Source organism: Falco cherrug, chromosome 14 (assembly GCF_023634085.1).
Source record: "Falco cherrug isolate bFalChe1 chromosome 14, bFalChe1.pri, whole genome shotgun sequence".
NCBI classification, from domain to species: domain Eukaryota; kingdom Metazoa; phylum Chordata; class Aves; order Falconiformes; family Falconidae; genus Falco; species Falco cherrug.
Window position 1 is genome coordinate 19,085,630 of NC_073710.1, and position 19,370 is coordinate 19,104,999.

The 19,370-nt window shown below is 40.6% G+C and overlaps 1 protein-coding gene and 1 long non-coding RNA gene across 2 annotated transcripts; one reads left to right on the forward strand and one right to left on the reverse strand.

Moving 5' to 3' along the window:
• Positions 1-280: 280 nt before the first annotated feature.
• On the reverse strand, positions 281-3,320 carry HSBP1 (heat shock factor binding protein 1). Its single transcript, XM_055726788.1, has 4 exons — positions 3,165-3,320; positions 2,345-2,411; positions 2,032-2,151; positions 281-543 (listed from the first exon to the last, which is right to left on the reverse strand). Exons 1-3 carry the CDS (start codon positions 3,207-3,209, stop codon positions 2,033-2,035), a joined length of 231 nt encoding a protein of 76 aa, XP_055582763.1. The 5' UTR covers positions 3,210-3,320; the 3' UTR covers positions 281-543; position 2,032.
• A 69-nt stretch (positions 3,321-3,389) lies between these two features.
• Positions 3,390-14,805, forward strand: LOC129737362 (uncharacterized). Its single transcript, XR_008735131.1, has 3 exons — positions 3,390-3,582; positions 7,413-7,573; positions 12,666-14,805. It is a non-coding gene; the product is annotated as an uncharacterized LOC129737362 (long non-coding RNA).
• Positions 14,806-19,370: the final 4,565 nt, after the last annotated feature.

A 19,370-nucleotide genomic window follows, 5' to 3' on the forward strand; every position in this document is an offset into this window, starting at 1 on the left:
AGGAGATAGGATTTTGATGTTCAGTGGCTCATGTTCCCAAAATCACCTTATTACATCTATGAGAAAACAACACATAGTCCTGAACTAGTTAAGTGACTGATGCTAGAGCTAAGATTAATGCTAAGTTTCGGTCTTGTGCTTCACTCCACAAAGTTACGTAGGACACGTTAAGATTTCCATTTGATGGGAATCACTAGATGTTTAGCTATCAAAAATGAAATGTCTAGAAAAAAGTGTAAGAAAGAGAAAAAAGTGGCCTCACAAAAAATACACCCAGTAGTTGAGATACATAAGATCTGTGTTTTAATAACACAACTAATTGATCCTCATAACAAGAATTCAGAAAGTGAAATTACAGTACACAAATCAAAATATAAACTAACCTATCCCTAACTATACAATATACATTAGGAATGCAAGCTCTGTAACAATATAAAATGCTTTTACACACAGTAGTTGCAAAAAGCGGTTCTGTAATTCCAAGGATTTGTAGAAAAAAAAAAAAAGGAAGTCTTCCAGGATTCATCTTAAGTTATCAGCAACCTGTTGGGGAAAAATAATTTTTAAAATTACTCAAAAGAATTAAGGGAATCGTTCTTATCAGAAATCTTCACTGGGGTTCAGGCTAAGGGAACTGGCACTGGGGACAATGAAGCCCATAATAATTTGTATGTCTGTCAAAGTATCACAAAAAATAGGCACCTTAACAAACAAGATGTATACCCGTTTCAAACACACTCGCCTACGGTATGGGCTGCATAGTATTCTAGACTTGAATTCAGAAATTCAAGCCAAAGAGAGGCTGAGACATGTCTTAGCCACCTCAACCAAAAAGTTAATCTAACATGATACATCTAGTACTTCATTTTATTTAACAGTTGCCTTCCATGGATTACAAAAATCAAGCTCTACAAAAACTGAAGTGAAACCTTAGCGCTCACATATAATAATTAAGCACCACACAGACAAACCCCCCTTGTTTCTGCTTTAAATAGTTTTGGCATACTTGAATTGCCCCCATCTTCTGAAATGCCTCTAGCAATTGTTGTAAATGCCGTGTGTGGTGTTACCTCAATTTATTTACATGGTTTTGTACTAGATTTTGAACTGCTGCTTGCCAAGTAGATGAAACATCTACTCCTCCAACATTTTGGTGTAATATAGGGGCAGGTTATCGATTAAGAAATTACATAATAAGAATATATAATACCACATTTACTTATCAATAAGAAATTTCTTTTTTCCAGCGAGTGTCGCCCTAGAAAACACCTTGCCTCATGTCTGAGTGCTGTCTTACACCGTCCAAGTCAGGACCTGCTGCTCTGCAATGGTGTGTGTGAGTCACATACTCTCAGCAAGCTCCTAACTTACACAGGAGGAATTTACAGCTGATCGACAGTAACTCACTCATTAGGCCCAGTGCACAGCAGCAAGTCTGGTCTCCAGCAACTTACTGGGACTTGAAGTCTACAGGATGCAGCAGCAGATGGAAAAATAGCACCACACTCACACTGGCTTTCCAGCTATGGAAATTTGAGCTGCTATAGGTAACATACACAAGATTACAGTCTTTTTCAAAACACTCAGATACAGTAAAAGAAAACAAGAGAACTTGTTTGTTACCGATAATTTTTTCCCATCTCTTCTCCTTCCCATGCTGCAAAGATAGCCACTATTTCAGATCTCACTCAAGAGTACCAGAGGACGAATACAGCTTTTGCACTCCCTCAAAACTAACTAGGCACCAACAAAATAGCTCTCCTCCCAACATTTATGAGGAAAGCACCTTCAGTGAAGACGCGAGCAGAAGCCTACTAAGGACCGATTCTGAAGGCTTCCTGTATTATAGCATAATACATAATTGTGTATATGTATCACACAATTATATATATATATACACACATGTATAATTCTGCTCTGCGTGCATTTCAGACTACCTCACAAACCAAAGGAAAAAGTCAATCTACTTTAAAGTCAGTAATTTCAAGCAACCCAAGGATTTGTTTCAAGGCTAGCAAGCAACTGTCTCACTTTAACTCTTGTTAGCAGCAGGGGTCTTGTTCTCGCCTTCCAATTCTTCCACTCCTGCTTGTGTCATGAGGTCTGCTATGTTCTTCTCCAGGTCGTCTATGCGACAGCTCATGTCATCAAGTTCACCGGAGTTAAGGAATACGACTGCAATCCAGTGGTGGTTGGGGTTTTTTTGTTTGTTTTTATCACAGCTTTGCTCAAGCTGTTATGGTCACTTTGAATTTATCTTACAAATCCCACTGGTAAATATACTTTAAAATACTTATGATTCTGTAGTGTATAACACCTATCTGACTTTAAAAAAAAAGGATATTTCTTCCAATTATTTGGTCAGACATAGTTTGAAATTTGTCCTGCATTTGCTGAAGCAATGTCTGCACCTAATAGAAAGGAAAAAAAGAAGTCTGTTTTGTTTCCATTAAAGAGGTTGTTACAGTATTTAATCTCATGTAATGAGATAAGTACGTTTGCTTTCATTGGTATGCTCAGTTGCACACAAACTCTGCAGTAGAAGTCCATATTTAAGTACCATTTTACATACGTATATATATATATAGGAACACACAGGAGAACTGAGGCTCACAGTAAACAACTTTAAGGTCTAGAAAATGCCTGTGTTCCGCAACCGGGAGTCAAACCACAACAGCTGCTGCCGGCACCCTATGTTAATCACATGATGACACTTCACACCCTACCTTAACCACATGATGACACTTTTTACACCCTACGTTAATCACACGGTGCCACTTTTTTCGGTATCAGCCTCCCTGCCGTCCCCCGGTGCTCCCCAGCCCTCCCCGACACGGGTCACCCGCCCGGGTCGGCGAGCCCCGGCATCAGCGCGGCGCGGGGACACGGGCCGAGCCTGCGCCCCGCCGAGGGGCCCACCGGAGCAGCCCTGCACCGGACGCTCTTCACACGGCGCCCGGGGAAAGGCCGCTGGCCCGGCAGCCCCCGCAGCAAGGGCCGCGAGTAGGCCAAGCTCGGCCGCGCCAGGGGCCGCCAACGGGGCGAGGCCGGAGGCTGCCGCCCCCCTTCCGCCGGCGCCTCTCCTCAGCCGGCGGCAACCCGGGCGCCCTGCCCGGCGCTCCCCGCTCCGCCCGGGGCGCTGGGCCCGGGCCCGGCGGCCTCACCACGGCGGTGAGGTCCTGCACGGTCTTCGGGTCGGTCTCGGCCATGGTCGGCTCGGCGGGCGCTGCGCTCCCGGCTCCGGGCTGCGGCGCTTCCGGGCCGCGCTCCCCGCTTCCGCGCCGCCTCTCGCGAGACGGCCCCGGTGCACTCTGGGCAGCGCAGTCTGCGCGGGCGCGGCGCCGGAGGGCCGAGCGGGCGGGCGGGGGGCGCCGGGGAACGGCCCCCAAAGCCCCGTCTCCCGGCCGCCAGCTCCCCTCCACCCGCCCCCGTGGTGTGGGGGCGTCCCTCGGCAGCGTGCGGGGCCGCGCACACCTGCCAAGATGCCCGTGGCGGTGGGGCCTGGGCCCCCGGGGCCGTCGGCCTGTTCCCCTGCCGCCCCCTCACAGCGCTGCTGGCCCCACTGGCAGCGGGGCCTGAAAAGTAAGGCGCTGGAGGGGGTCCCCGCGTGTGCTAACGCCGAGTGGGAGGCGAAGTCTCGTATGAAAAGAGCACTGGCACAGGTGTACGGGAAAGGGAGGCGTTAAAAAAACACACCCCACCATCCCCCGAACCATAAGGTTACATGTAATCTCCCATTTAGGATGAGAGCTTTCCTCACACAGTGCTACAATAGTTTTGCTCAGGCTCTTAAACAAGAACTTTGCAACTTGGGGAGATACATTACACGTGTTATTTTTCTAGACTGAAAAACGGTACTGTCTGAAGAGGCCATCTCCCTTTTTATCATTTTCATTTAAGCACTTAAGCCTGGCCAGCAAACATTTGCAGGTAATCTGGCTTCAGAAGGGGGCTCACTGTGGGAAGGGCAGCATTAGGGATTAGCACTGGAAGTCAGGAACATTACGTAAGTGGACTGATGATTAAAGAGGAGAAATTATTGTGGCATATTGGCTTCATGAAAGAAAGCACAAATAACAAAGTTGCATGCAATAGATTAAATTCATGTCTACCACAGATTAGTGACATGGTCTTTAAGATACTATAAAGCTCCATAGACTGGATTTTTTGTGGTGGCGATGGAAGCAGGATAAGCGTTTACTAAGTGTAATTTTAGAGGGTTTTTAGACCAAAACTCATTAGTTGTTTTTGTTTGTGAAGCGAGCCAATGTTTACACGGCTTGGTTATTGTGTACTGAGATAAGACACCATGAAGAGGGGTTCCAAAGATTGTTTATCAATATGGTGATAGGCACTTTATATATTAATATTTAAAAATACATTGAATATGAATTTGTAAGCGAGGAACATTCCCCATTAGCAGTAGATGATTCTCACATGTCTCATTTCACCTGAAAGCCAATTCAATGCACCGAGATACTCTTGCTTTATCCCATAACTGATAACAAATGTGAGATGCAGGGCGTTTGTATTACTAATCTGCCTTTTGGAGCACTGCAGTAGTAATAAAAATACTTAGTGCTAGTTTGGGGAAATTTTGTTGTCTCTTTAAAAGTAAATATGGCTTCTAGTTCTGAAATATGTTATGAAATTAACTCCCATTTATTTGTTTGATGTGTTTATGAAAGGCAGTTGGTTTTATGACCCCTGTCTTGAATCAGATAAACTGTTGTTTTGAAAATGTTGTATATCTGGTCTCTTGATGCAGATCTCTCAGAGCTCTGAATGCTGGTGGGATCACACGACACACAAGCTGTGGCTGCTGATGGCCACTCCAGACCCCAAAGGATGCAGCATAGCAGTGTCTGTCTGGGGACTGTATCTTCCCCAGTACACTTTTGAACATATGACTGTACGGGGAAATAACATGGGGCTCACTGACATGGACTCTTTTCTGTGTGCACCACGTGTTGCTCAGGCAGACAATTGTAGCTTTCTGCAGTGAGTCCAGCAGATGCAAACACAGCAGGGAGAGGTCTGACATGTGGGTTCGCACCTTCTCGCCGCGAGCTGAGTGATCTTTATTCAATTATGTGTTCTGGTAAACTAAGTTGCTGTGTCCTGGTATCTTGTTTGTATTTGCTGCTCTCGGGTAGTGCAGAGAAGGGAGGAGCTTTCAGAAACTGCTTGATGTGTCAAGCTGTTGGAGGCCATTTCGGTCTTTTCTAGCCTCCTGGCCAGGGTGTCAAGGCTACAGCCCATAGGCCAGATGCCTGCCAGGAGAAGACATATGGTCCAAAGCCTCCTCCCTGCAGCAATCCTCCAGCTGTCAGCGGGTGGAAAATGCACATTTTTTTATTGGTTCTCCATCATTTAACAAGAAAAAATTACAGGTTGGCCTGATTCTCCAGCTTTTTTTCTTGTAAATGGTTTTGTTGCAGCTTGACACTACTGATTTGACTCCACACTTTGTGACCATACTGTTACCAGTTGTGCTAAGTTCAAATAAGCCACTTCAGAGATTCAGCTGGTGCCCTTTCTCAAACATCCCAATACCGCCTTCCATTGTAAGGTATGGATAAGCCCTAGATGGTTTTGATATCACTTAAAATCTGTGTCCACTAAGCTGCTGTAACAGTCCTTGTGATGCAGGGAGTCAGATCTGACTAACAAAATGATTCCTCAGGCCATTAAGGTTTTTAATAAGTGTCAGCTTGTTCTTATAACTTCAGGATTTTTTTTCATGTCAGGATAAAACATTTTAATTTGTCTCCTAGCATGGCATAGTTAAACAATGGCTGAAAATTTGCAGGGTTTTGTCTTCTTTTTGAGACTGGACTGAAAGAAAATGCTATGCAAGGAGGACTGGTAGGATTAATCATCCTTTCACAGTAATGTTCAGAGATTACTAAAATTAATTGAACTGGAGAAGGCTGAATTCTCTTGCTAGCTTTTTACTGACAAAGTCTTAATTTAAAGTATACAGAGAATAAGGACCATTACAATTTACAAAACGCCTGTTGTTTTCCTTAAAATCAAGGGAAATTTACAAAAATAAAGTTAAAACCAGTTAATGAAACTCCTCTGAAATGCAGAGATATGTAGTTCCAGTGCAGAATGATTTGACATCATGTAGCAGTAAGTCATGGTCAGGCTTTGGGCAAAAGCAGGCACATTTTCAGTTTTCCAGAGGACTCAAAATGAACTTCGCCTTTGTGGAAACATGACAGAGGCTTCTGGTACTGGTGTCTCTAGGTTGGAATCAGTTCCTGTTTCCTTCAGTGACATAGGATTAGAGCACAACAACTTGAAAAAAGTCTTTTAATGTAACAGCTTTTTTGGGGGGCTAGTTAATGCCAGAATCACCTCAAGTAGTTAATGCTGCAGAATTAATTGTATATTTGTTGTTAGGTCTTCTTTCCAGTAATCATAACACAGGGATTGGGAGGCATCTAATAAAATATAAGTTTAAAAAGGCAGAATAAAATTTCCCAAAGGCAACTTTTGCAAAGACAGTTGTTTTTGCAAAAGACCCTGTTCTTACCAGAACCACTGTTGTTGAATCTATAATGACCTCAAAGAGTTGTGGTCCTATATTTACATTTATTTTTAATAGCAGCTCTTCCAGAGGACCTTGTTCTTGGTAGATCTCTGGTGCATTAGCTCAGTGGTAAGAGTTTAGAAAAGGTGTTATTACGTCTGTGTATTCTGTGAGGCAGTAAATGGTAACTATACTTTAATTGCTTTGACTATCAGATCTTATTTGGGCTCCCTGATGACTTTCAGGTAATTGTGGTAGTTCTGAGTATTATTTGTACAATGGCTGTGTACTCGAATTGTTGCAGCTGTTCTTGCCTGCTCCTTCATTTGAGTGTGCTGCCATTATGGATCTTCACATACTCAGCACGTAAAATCACAAATAGATTTTTTTGTTCAAGCCAAAGACTTATGATGAAATCTTGAGAATGAAATTTTAATATCTCAATTGCAACCTCAGTTGCAAATGATTGAGAAAATATAAAAAATAGTACTCATTTATTACTTCGAGAGGAACAACATTCCTTAGACACTGTCAAATATGCACAAGGACAGATCATATTAAAAAAGGAACTGTGCTTAGAAAAACAACTGTCAAGGGAAAAGTAAATGTTCAGTATCATGACTCATGTGAATATTTAACTGGATAAAGCATAAATTATAGAAACAGCAAACCAGGTCTAGAATAAATGTGAAAATTATTTATATTAAAACAGAAACAATTTATTGTGCTTTTTTCAGATTATTCTCAGCGACTAAACCAAATAGCTTTTGTATGAGTAGTTCTCACATGAAGTTAACTCTTGTTGCAAAATAAATTAATTTTTACAGTAGTTGTTCCCCTCTGGTAATTTATCCTATATTTGCATTTTCAGTCTTTGATTAGCTTGCTGTTTCCTGCCATCAGAACTGATCAAGGAGTACTTCCCTGGGTGCTTCAGATCTTTTGGGCCACATGATGGAAGAGAAGGACAAGCAGGGATTCGTTAAGACTAGATTTCATTTTAGGAGGCTGGACCAGGGGAAGATGAGCAAGGTAAGCGATGGAGATATGAGGGATATTATCATATTTCATAAATTACCATTTCACTGCCTCCTTCTTCCTCACTCTTCCACTTCATTCTTGTACACAGACACTTCAGAATGTTAATTCCTCAGCATTGCTGCTAAAGCCTCTGTCACTGAGAGAAGAAAAGCTTTTGCGATCTATCCTTTTCCAAAAGGAAAAGCCTGCTGATGGTCAATGACCACAAAGCCAAAAGCCCTTTCCAAAAGACCTGCTGAGGTGCTGGAAGGAGAAGGATGTTACACTGTTCTTTCTTTGGATTTGCAAAGCTTTCAGCAGCAGAAAGCAATCAGAAACAATGCCAAAGCATGACAATGCATGGCAATATCAGTGGCCTAATAATATACGCTTTGTAGTTCATGGTAATGTATGGCATTGCTTATTGGCATCTCTAGGGCCAGGGCAAGAGGAACTGTGCTCAGGGAACAACCTATAAGAGGACAATGAAAAGGTTATAAGATTATACTGGGTTACTTTTAGTGGAACCAATAGTTCTGTAAGGAAAAGGGTAAGTCATACTTACAAACCCAGACATTTTACTAACAGAAAAGTTGACTAAATATAGATACTCATTCTTGACAGGTGAGCCTTAAAAGAAACTATTCAGATGTGATTTGCTTCATACAGCCATCTGTCCTCTGATAGATTCAGTCTCTGGAGATGTTGGTCAAAGAATCCATGATTAGCACACGTATGAAAACATACACATGATCTACTTGATTAGCATTTTTACAATTCATTTGGTAGAAGTCCATTAAATGTAATAGTTAAATTCACCAAGAGAAATGTATGATTGTACGAGAGCAAGAAAGTGTAACTTTATAAAGCTGTTTGAATTTTGGTATTTGGGGGTACTTGGGAATACGGGGACATCTTAAACTGAGCATGAGAAAAGACTGCAGATGGGAGGGGTAAGGAAGGATGGACCTCAGAAAGAGACTTGACATTAACATTGCACCTTACAGTTCTAACTCTGACTTGATAAAATTTTCATGAGGACCATTGAATCCAAAATCCCATTATTTCTGATGGGCATCTGTACAGGACAGAAAAATTGGGCTGTGGAATTGTTACAATTGAGTGCCAAAGGATCAGGAGGAATTCCTATTGAAAAGAGAAAGTCTTCATTAGTGTGAAGTTGTCTGAGCTGCTCCTGCCTCTGCTACCGCAGCTAAGGTGGTATGAGAAGAAAAGAAAGGGCCGTACTCTGCTAACAGTTTTTTATGCACAATAACTAAATGTTCCCTTATTTTATTTCTGGCCATCTTCTGGATGATCGGTTAAGTTTAGGTATATCTTACTTTTTGAAAGTTAACAATAAGAATTAGCTGAGAATGTAAAGAATGACATTTCCTTGAATATTTTGTGAAGAATTCATTGGCATTTCTCTGCTTTGAATAGACAAAGCTGGATGTATTTAATTATAGGTATTTAATGTGTGGAGAAGAATAGGTAATTATTCTCAGTGTCTGTTTCACTAAGATTTTTTTCCCTCTGTTAATGAGATAAGAATAGTTTGGCAAATCAATCATGAATTTACAACTACATATCCTAGACTAAAATTAAGGACAGGAGAAGTCTTTCCTTATTGAAATTTGAAATGTTTCCTTCCAATTCCAACTCTATAAGGCCAGGAGAAAAGAATCATTTGTAAATGGACAGAGGTGCCACCTAGAAAATAAACAGGCAAGTGTGGAAGCCAGCAGGAAAGCCAAACCAGAAAAGGGGATGTTTGTGCATCCACTCTGAATAATGGGTTAATTATAAAGGCTTTGCAGAATGTGTAAATCTATAACACTGGACATGTTGGGGCAGTGATAGCCAGTTCCTACTCTGGCTGCATCTGGTGTTAAATTCCTGTTGATTCTGGCACAATCACAATTTAGGTCAGTGCTGAGCTCTTGTGCAAAGTCCACCCGCTGAGGAATGAATAAAGCCAGCATTTGTTTGTTCAGTACCATGATAGGAAAGGAAAGGTTTTCTGACTGCAATATCCAGGCAAATATGGGTCTACATTTCACATCCCAAATTACTCATTAGAATGACTTCTTCATTTTCTGCCCAAACTGTGCAGCAGTGCTCTCATCACATGGAAATCTGCAGTTGTCTCATCTGTTGTACATAGACTATGATCTTCCCCTGTTTGCAACATTAATATATCTGGTTAGTGTACACTTCTTTAAATGTTAACAACCTTAAAATAATGCTTGCAGTTCCCTGTATTTGTCCATGTGCTAGAAGAATTTTTGACGATGGGCAACAAAAAAGAATTCCTCCGTGTTCATCGTCCTTTTCCTAATTTTAAGCCATGTTGTTAGCAATTCAGCATGATGCATAAGCAATAAATACTATTCTGTGTCTCATATCTAGACAGCTGGTTCCCCAGATTTTGTGCAGAACTGTTTTACAACCTGCTTGCTTGGCATAGAGCAGTTCCCTGCTAAATTACTCACTTTATTCTCTGGCCAACAGACTGGATGCTTGTGACATGTCAAGTGAAATTCAATCACTACATCTGATGTAAACAAACTCCCAAGACTTGTCTCTTTGAGGAGCAGAGCTTTTGATAATGTGATTGTCTTCTCCCAGTCTGTCCTTAGCACTCCCAAGGGAGGCATTAATAAAGTGAAGGCAAGATCCTTGTCATTTAATGGTAGTGCATTCCCTACCCTTAGGCCAGCTTAGATCAGGTGAGAATGAGTAGGAATCAGAAAAGAGAAAGGCAGTTTGCTCACAAGAATCCACACCAGAAACCACTGGAGTGAAAGGGGTCTCTCCAGTAACCCTGGTGGGATTTGTGGCTCACACGGATCCCTTTCAACAGATAGTGGGGCAGAAAGACACAATGCATTTGTGGAAATGAGCATCCTTTTTTTTTTTTTTTTTTTTTTTTTTTTTGTAAAACATTTCTTGTTTGGGGGCAATCACATAGGTTCTGGAGTCTGACTTTGGATTTTTGAGTCTTCACGCTGCTAGCACTAGACACTGACTATATCAGTTGCCTCAGCAACAGAGACTGATTTATTTTTTCAACTCTACAGTCAGGGCTTGAGGAATAGGGTAGAGTGTAAAAGACAGGTGTACTTCTGCTGCCCCTGTCACAGAAAGGGAAGATTGGGTGTTTAAAAAATGGCAAAATGGTACTGTAAAATTTAAGCCTTGAGATTTAGATTTTCTCAAGTTGTTAATGTGTCATGGAAGCCACATATGTATCATTTGTTCTACCACACAGCAAAAACTGATAGAACAAAGGATATTTGATATATTTTTCGTCTAATACTGGGGAAACCCCATCCTTTGTTTTAATCCTTTCCCAGCCTCAGTAAAAGCTTGAAGTGTATTCAGTAGGAAAAAAAAAAAAAAAAGTAGAAGAAAATTGTTATCTTAGACAAACAGAAATACCACTAGTGAAAAATAAGTACTTCTTCAAGCACATCATAACTGGCACTATGAAGTGCTTCAAAGAAAAAAAAGAAACTGCTTTAATTGTAGGCAATATCTCATATCAGCACAACATTCCTAGATCGTCTCTTTCTTGAGCCCCTTCCTTTTATCTGCAGGGGGAATGGAAACTTTTCACCATTTTCCTGAGCCTGACTGTGACAATCCACGTACTGGATCAGACAATGGAGGAGGGTTTGTAGGAAAGATTGCAGCTGGCAGACTGGTTCCCTTTAAAGGCACTCCTTTGAGAACATGAGAATATGCATCCCCCTGTTGCCACGCAACAGTCAGACAGAACCCTGGGTACCAGACACAGCTCATCCATCATGTCATGGTTCCAATGTCCTTTTCAAACATGGCTACCAGAAGTGTACACAGTCTTCCAGTCTCTGCCTCAGCTGTGCTGTAAAATAATTTTTTTAATCCTACTTACTAGTCCTGCATGATTACATTTAAATACTGTCAGTGCAGGGAAAGCTGTTAATGCATGGCTGTGAAAATATGTCCACTGATCCATATTTCTTCTGGTTTTGTTTCTAAGTAAGCATTTCCTATGGGAAGCTGTGTCTCCAGCTCCTCACTCTGGATTCAGTTTGTTCTATCTGTGGCACAGTGCTAAGAACATGCTACAGAGCTAATTCATTGCCAGATATGATGAAGACCAGGTTTTAACGTCTTCCTCTCTTTCCCCCTTATATTGGTAATATGAGTGGCTAATACTGAAAAGAACTAGATCTTTCTCTATGTTGTTATAAACTGTATAAAATGTTCAGTGCATTTTATAAATGAGAGTTACACTTGTCTGCATGTGAGAGAACATATTTGTCCTTGGGTCTCAAAACACTGCCTATTTTTAGACTGCACTGATAGTACATGATTATTTTCAGTTCTTAGATGCAATACATTTCCATACATTTCCTTTGATATTCAATATTGAGTGCTCACTTATGCATTAAAATGCATAACAATATACAATATCAAGCTATAAAAGTGTATGCAGGACTACTGCTGGAATCTGTGGCATGAATATCATTTCATCTAGCTCAGTGCAAACATGTGAAGCCTATGCCAAGCAGAAGGTTGTTGAAAGGATCACATAATCATAGCCCATGTGGATGAAACAACCAGCAAGTTTAAGAAGGAATGAAATTAAACTCTTAACAACACCCTAATTGCATGGCAGTAAAATTCAACACTTATAATTCTGATTACATTATCTTAGAAATGCTTTTACTATATCTTAAGCTGTAGAAGAAATCCTTTAGAAGTATAACCTGAAAGGGACACAAAGAGGTCACCTTTCACTTCCCTGCTCCAAGGCTACATGGGCTGAAAAACTTGAAGCAATGTGTTCTTTCAAAAATTGTATGTGTATGCATGACTGCCAAGGGAAGAGTTAAAGTTACATACTGTAAGTTTCTTACTTTTAGATGTCAAGATACATAACTTGAGCAGGGTCAGTAATGCATAGGCATATAAGAAAAAGATGGAAGGTGAGGGAGTCACATTTTGAAAATAAATCAGAACTGGAAAACAATCCTAGAAACAATGTGATAAATACTTGTGAATCAATACTTGTCAACGTGTTATTCATGCATATTGTGATTTCATTTTTCAGCCAGCCATGAATGAAACTCCATCTAAATCTAGTGGTTATTTTCCTGCACTTTCCATAACCAGACTGTTGCTATTAAACTAGTGCAGAGTTAATAATCTATGCTGGCTGGTTTAGTTATCACTTCTGTTCAGAAGTACCACCACAAGATGAACGAGCTGCCTGGAAGTCTACCACAAGAAGCACTAACTAGAGGAAAAGTTATTCCAGCAGGGGGAGATCGTGACCACCGACTCGTTGACCAGAGACTCAAGAAACCCCCAGACCCCAAAAGTTGAGACTGAGCATGCAAACTAATTAACATGAGAAGCAAAAGAATTTCTGGACAAATAGGAAACTGAGTATTAAGTAATGAAGGAATTATGCAACTTGTAACCAATGAATGCGGAAGTCTTTGCTTGCTGAACTGTATAAATATTGTGAAGTTTTGACAACTGGTGAGCTAGGCATTTGTGGGTAACCACCTAGCTCCCTGCTTTGCGCAAACTAGAACAAAGGAATAGAAATACCTCGACTTGGTGTGTGAATTAGCGCTGTGCACCGGATAATGAATCTGCCTGCAGGACAACACTTCTGTGGGAAGCAAACTTCCATCGCTTTGGGCCTTAGGCAGCACAGCTAAATCTAACAGGATGAAAGCTTCACAAAGCAAGAGAAGAATAGGTCACCAGGTTGTGCTTCTGACCGGCTGTTCAGTTTCTGTTCTGCTTGCAGAGTTGCATATCTATGGACTACTGTTATGCAGGACAGTTTGCAAGATAATATATTGATAAACCATGAAATCAAGTTACTGATAACATCCAGGGTGTGTTTGGAAATGCCAAAGGTTCAGAGGATCTTCAGGTATAAGAAAAGATGGACTGGTGAGATTTATTTGGGTTTTTTTTAATTGGCATTTCTTATAAGCCCAGTGTCCACTGTGTTCAGTAATTCAATTCTATGGCCATAGGAAAATGGGGCCTTTTGGCTGGGCTGTGGATGAGGCAAGTGCTGGTGGTTTGGCTGGATTTGGAAAGGAGAAGGAAGAGGAAAAGCTCTTCTTTCATCTTTTAAATCAAAGCTAATGGCAGCAGTTGATTTCATCAGGAAACGACTGCTACTACCAGGAGGAACTCTAGGGACATTCCTTCCCACGAGTTCCTTTGCTCTAGAAGGATGAAGGAGTTCCTTCATTTCACAAAATTTCTTGCATTTAATTTTCAGCTCTGCCTTCATTTATTCAGAGTGGAGAATACTGAATGGCTATCCCTGCTGTTCCATATCGCAGTAATGCTGCTTCCTTTGGCTGCATAGGAACACGTAAGATCACTTGAGCCCTGCCTGTCACTGTCTGGGGCAGAACTGAGGCAAGGAGCTGCCCAGGTGGATGTTGAAGCTGGTTTATGCTTGCAGCAGAGTCCCCCTCTTGGCAGAGATTTTTAGTGCTTTGTCAAGCTGTCTGCCTGCATCAGTGAATTGCTTGTTACAAAGTCATATCAGAGTGTTTAAAGATTGCAATGCACCTGTTAATTTGGTTCGTTGAATTGATTAGGCGAGCTCAGTCGTGCTGGGGTAACACAAAAGCATTCTTACAGCGTACCTGCAGCATGCCAGCCTGCCAAAGGCAAGGGTAATCAATCAGTGTGTTGCCACCACAATTAATGTAGTCTGAGATAGAGTTTGACTTGAAAGATGAAGGGGAAATTAAGCGTAACACAGTGATAATAGAGTGATCAATGCCGCTTGCTGGAGACTTAGCATGTGCACTGAAAAGGAAGATATTTCAATGATAGCCACAGATGTGTAAACGAGGTGGTAAGTCTTACCTGAAATACAAAGCTAAATAGAAGTGACTGGTATGGGAGAGTTAACATCGGTGCTTTACTAACAAAGCAAGAAAAAAAAGAAGCATGATGTCCCAAACTTTCTCTTTCAAGAAAGCATAAATAGTTCTGGTGGTTGTCATGAAATTCCTTTTTCTCAGTATTTGAATCACGGTTCTGTTTATGAGAGAAAACATTGTGTGTAAAGAAGGAGTTAGTGGAGAAGTCATTTTCTTCTAGCACTTGAGTAGCCTGGGTTGTGAACCAGAATTCTGTTGTCATATAAACTCTTTTTTGTTATTAAAAGACAGCTTTCAATGGCAATAAAGTCATCAGTTTGGAACAAATTTTTTCTCTTCAATGGGGTATTCTGTAGAAGGAGCCTTCATTCAATAGCAGAATTTGTGCTGCGTATCACAGGCCTCAGATTCATCTACCGTGAAACCTTTTGGTCACCAGAGTGTTCCTGAAGACTGATCTGGGAAGGAATACTTTTGTGTCTTGCCCTGGGAATCCTTTGCAGTCAATAGGGTTGGTCTCTGTAGCAGGCATGTTTACAAATTTCTTTCTGTGTAATGCCATTTTGAATATTTTATTATTTTAATAGTTCCCATGAGGGAAAAGAGACTTCTGAATGTCTGATTGCTTATAGGATCTAGCATTTAGTATTTATTGTACATGCTTTTATTGATGGTTGTTGCTAAATAGATAACCTCATCCTTGTGTGTTCCAGTGCTTTTATAGAATGTCAAGTTCTCAGGAAATCATTAAGGAATTCATTAGGGATTTTCATCTATTTCCCATCCTTTGATGCATGTAAGAGTTTCAGTGTCACTCCAACTACATTATTTTCAGCATTCTGACTTGCTGCAAACACTAAGGGATGGATTTCCACACCCTGGCCTTTTTTCGCAGCCATCGAAGTCCTTATTCAGAGCATCTAATCCACTCTCTGAAATGTTCATAGCTACTTTCCTCAATAGTATTAGATGATGAACCAGATAATGGGATTGCCTTATCCCAATCACATGCTTTAAAATATCTAGCAGGGTCAAAATTTCATTATTTCAATCTTCCATTGACCATGGTATGAACTCTTCCAATTCACTGTGGCCTTTCTACAAAATTACATTACCTAGAAGTGGCTTGTATGAAATCTTTGTTTAATATCCTCAAATAGTCAGTTGCTTTTTTCTACAAGATTTTGTTCTAAAATTCTTTTTCCGTGTGTTAAACTTGTATTTCTTGGCATTACTATCCATTCAAAGGCCGTGCTGTTTGCCTTTGTTTTTCATTTAATGTTAACCTCAGGTTAAACCCATTCACATGTCAATTGCCACTTGGCTGTAAATCTGTATAGGTACAATGTATAGAACTTTTAATTAATTGAATAGATAGCCACAGTGAATCATAGAAGTCTAATCCAGAATGACTGTATTAGTGTGACCACCACCTGAGCAATTCTATTTATGGTTTAGATGATGACAATCATTGCATCATTGTTGGTGCTCTGAAACAGGAAGTTTTGAAGCAAACAGGAAAGAATTAAATTGATATTTGGGGAGTCATTTGAATATAGAGGCAAATCACCAGTTTCAGAGATCATTTGAATTTTAAAAGCCTTGGATGAATAGAAATTTTTCAGTACACTGCAGTGTATTAGGTATTCAGAGAGAAATTCAGCCTTGAGCAAGGGGTTGTCATGAAGCTCTGCTCCATCAGTGTCCTTCTTCGGTTCTATTTTCAACCCACTGTGAGTAAATTTTAGTCTCCCAGTATATGACTGCATAGTTCTTGAAATTCATTGCATTCAAAATCAGTATTGTTGGGGGTTTTCTTCTTTTGTGGAATTTTTTTTTTTTGGTTTGGTTTGGTTTTTTTTTTTAAGTATATACATTTTCAATCTGGATGCAACCTAAGCCAAAACCCTGGAGTGTTTTCACCAGACCTGGATTTGTCCAAGCACATTATTTTATATCTGAATTTAGGTATTTGTATAAAAGATATTAGACTTGAGCTTTAGAGCTTTATGTACGTTTGGATCCTATTTTTTTGGGGACATCACACTGTTCCTAAACCTTTGTTGTCTTCCTTCCAGGATGTTTCAATTGAGCCAGTGCCAGTGCAGAGCAAGATCTGTTGTCATGATCAGCATGATCTTTTCGATCTTGCTTGCACCAGGTGATAGGTTGTAAGTGCAAGTAGAAGTGAAACTCCCTGCCGCACAGAGACAAGTAGTTCATTTTCTCTCCCACAAGGATCGTGTCAATGTGCCTTGCATCAACGGAGGTATTCAATCTCTTGCGTTTGTGCAGGATGTGAGTTCCATACCTCTAATTTTTAGCATAGCTCCCCCTCTTGAAGCATCGGTGGTAGGTAATACAAATCTCACAGAACTGGTCTAACAATTCCGTATCTTTGAAATGAGCAAGAAATAAGGTACAGCAGGAATCTGTTTTAAATCTAATGCTTTAACTGAGCTGAGTCCTGGAAGAATTAGCCTGGTGATTATGGGAGACTACAGCTAAGTGTCTTTTTAGATCAGGTAATTGGAAATTAAATCCCTTTTCCTTATCTAGTTAGTACAGCCTATTATTCTGAGTTTATGGCTCAGGTTGCTATCTGATGTTTAAAACATAGCATTTCCCAGAGCGTCCTGATGAGTTTAATGTAATTTGAGACTCTTTCATTCTTGAATGTTACAATTGCAATGGTATTAGGAAGCAGAGTGGTTAAAACGAGTTTCCATTGCTAAAAGAGATACTGGTAGATAATTCAGAAGTTCTCAGAAGAGAAAAAATTTTAAAAGACTAGAAAGCTGAAAATAATCCATATTGAAAGACTCCCTGCTGTCCAGAGCAAGCATGGACTCCAGCTTCTTCAAGCTGCAGTTCCCTTTGCTTTCGGATAATATGCCAGATGTAGCCTGAATGTCTCCCAGATCAAGTGTTGCTTGATGAGAATGGGTTAGGGAAAAGAAATGTGGTGAGAGCTTTGCCACATTCTGCTCTGTGCAGCTCACCCTGCCTGCCAGGCAAACAGGCAGCAGAGCTATTATCATTCAAATACCAATGAGATGTGTGATTTAGGTTTTTCAGGTCTCTGCTTTTTATCCTCTCATAATAGAAATCATTAGGGATCCGCTGAAATATTCCATTTATCACAGTGAATTTAGATGACTGGTGACATTAAGTGCTGCTATGGGTCTGGGTCATGATTACTGCCAAGCAGAGTCCCGTTCTGGCTCAGTGAGTATGCATTAACTCGGATAGCTAGATTATTATCCGTCATGGCTGTTGAGTAAAGCACAGTTTTTCTAGCAACAGGGTGGGCCAGAAAATGTCCAAGAGAAGTGTCTGCCTCTTGTATCTGAGGATTAATTCAGGATCAAGTCTTCATGTGTTTGCTTTGGTAAATCAAAAGTGTTTGAGTTAATTCAGCCTTTCCAAATTGCACTTTTCTGCTTCTGCATGCTGACTGAGGCCAACTCCTATTCATGCACTGGAGGAGAGTTATTACCTATGTGCCTAAGGAAAGGAAAGGAAGAGCCAGGCTAGACAGCGATGAGGTTACAAGGAAATTACACTTCCAACGACAAACATACAGAATTATCACATACCATTAAGTGTTTTTCTCTTCTGTCACACAGTTTATGTCCAGTCTGTCACGGCAATCTTGCTCTGTAACTTGAGTGAATCTCAGCCTTTGACTTCCATCCTCTCCAGACAGGTTTTTAACTTGATATCCAAAAAATCAGGTAGCTTACAACATAAATTCACTGTCTCAAGTTCCAAACACTGGCTTTAAAAATTGCTCTTTCATTATGTAAAATAAAGTAATTCATATCCATTGACAGTAGATACAATGCTTAGTGCACACTGGCTTGACCTATTTGATAGTTTGAAACTAGCTGCCTTCCAAATGTGCAAGTGCTTGCCCTGCTGCATGTTCCTTGTGTCTATAAGCACTAGCCTCATCTTCCAGAATGAAATAGGTTGGTTTTGAATTCTGAGTTCAGTTATTTTAATCTGGAATGAAATGCATGGATAGAAGGAGTTCATTTGTTTGTCTTGCTGGTAAACTTCAGGCTTCTGTTATTGTAAGATTGTTTATCAGAAATAATAAATTCATGCACTTTTTTCCTCTGAAACACTGACAAGGTATAATTATATTATGATTTATTTTACAACCTGAAGACCAGAACCTGAAATATTTGCTCAGGCAAAATTAGAATTCAAGGAGAGTAATCAGTCATCCACAACTAGGGAACTGTAATTCTTTCTGTGTCCATTTAGTAGACTGAGTACAGAATAACCCTGTTAGGACCTGTGGCAAATGCAAAGAATAAAAGTCAGGTGCCTTGATTTCTAATGCCCTTGCACTCTGAGTCTTATTAATGTACCTTGCCCTGAGTAACAATCATAAACAGTAATTCAACCTTTCTAATACCAAGGATAGAAGGTAGTACTGGAAATGATGATTTGGGACCCCAATTACCTAGCTAAATGGGAACACTGGACAAGGCATCCTCCAACTTTACCATTTCTTTCCATGTGGATATGGCGTATTAGTGGGGTTTCTCACTGGTCAGATCTACTCCAAAAGCTACCAGTCGTGTAAGGTTGTGTTTGGGTTTCAAGGGAGGGATGGTTACTGGGGTTTGCCCATGATATTCTCCTCTTCTCCAGGCTATACTAGGCATTTCTTATGGGTAGCTGTCCTACTGTGTGTTTTGAGATCCCAACCAGTCACTACAACTATGGATGTAAACAAAAAAATCTTATGGCATTTAACTCTATGGAGACACAAAAATAGATTACAAATCAGCAATATTTTCAAGGTAAAAAGCTGCCCACCAAGGGACTGTTAACGTGTAGGGAAACAAGCTGATTTGAGAAATAACAAT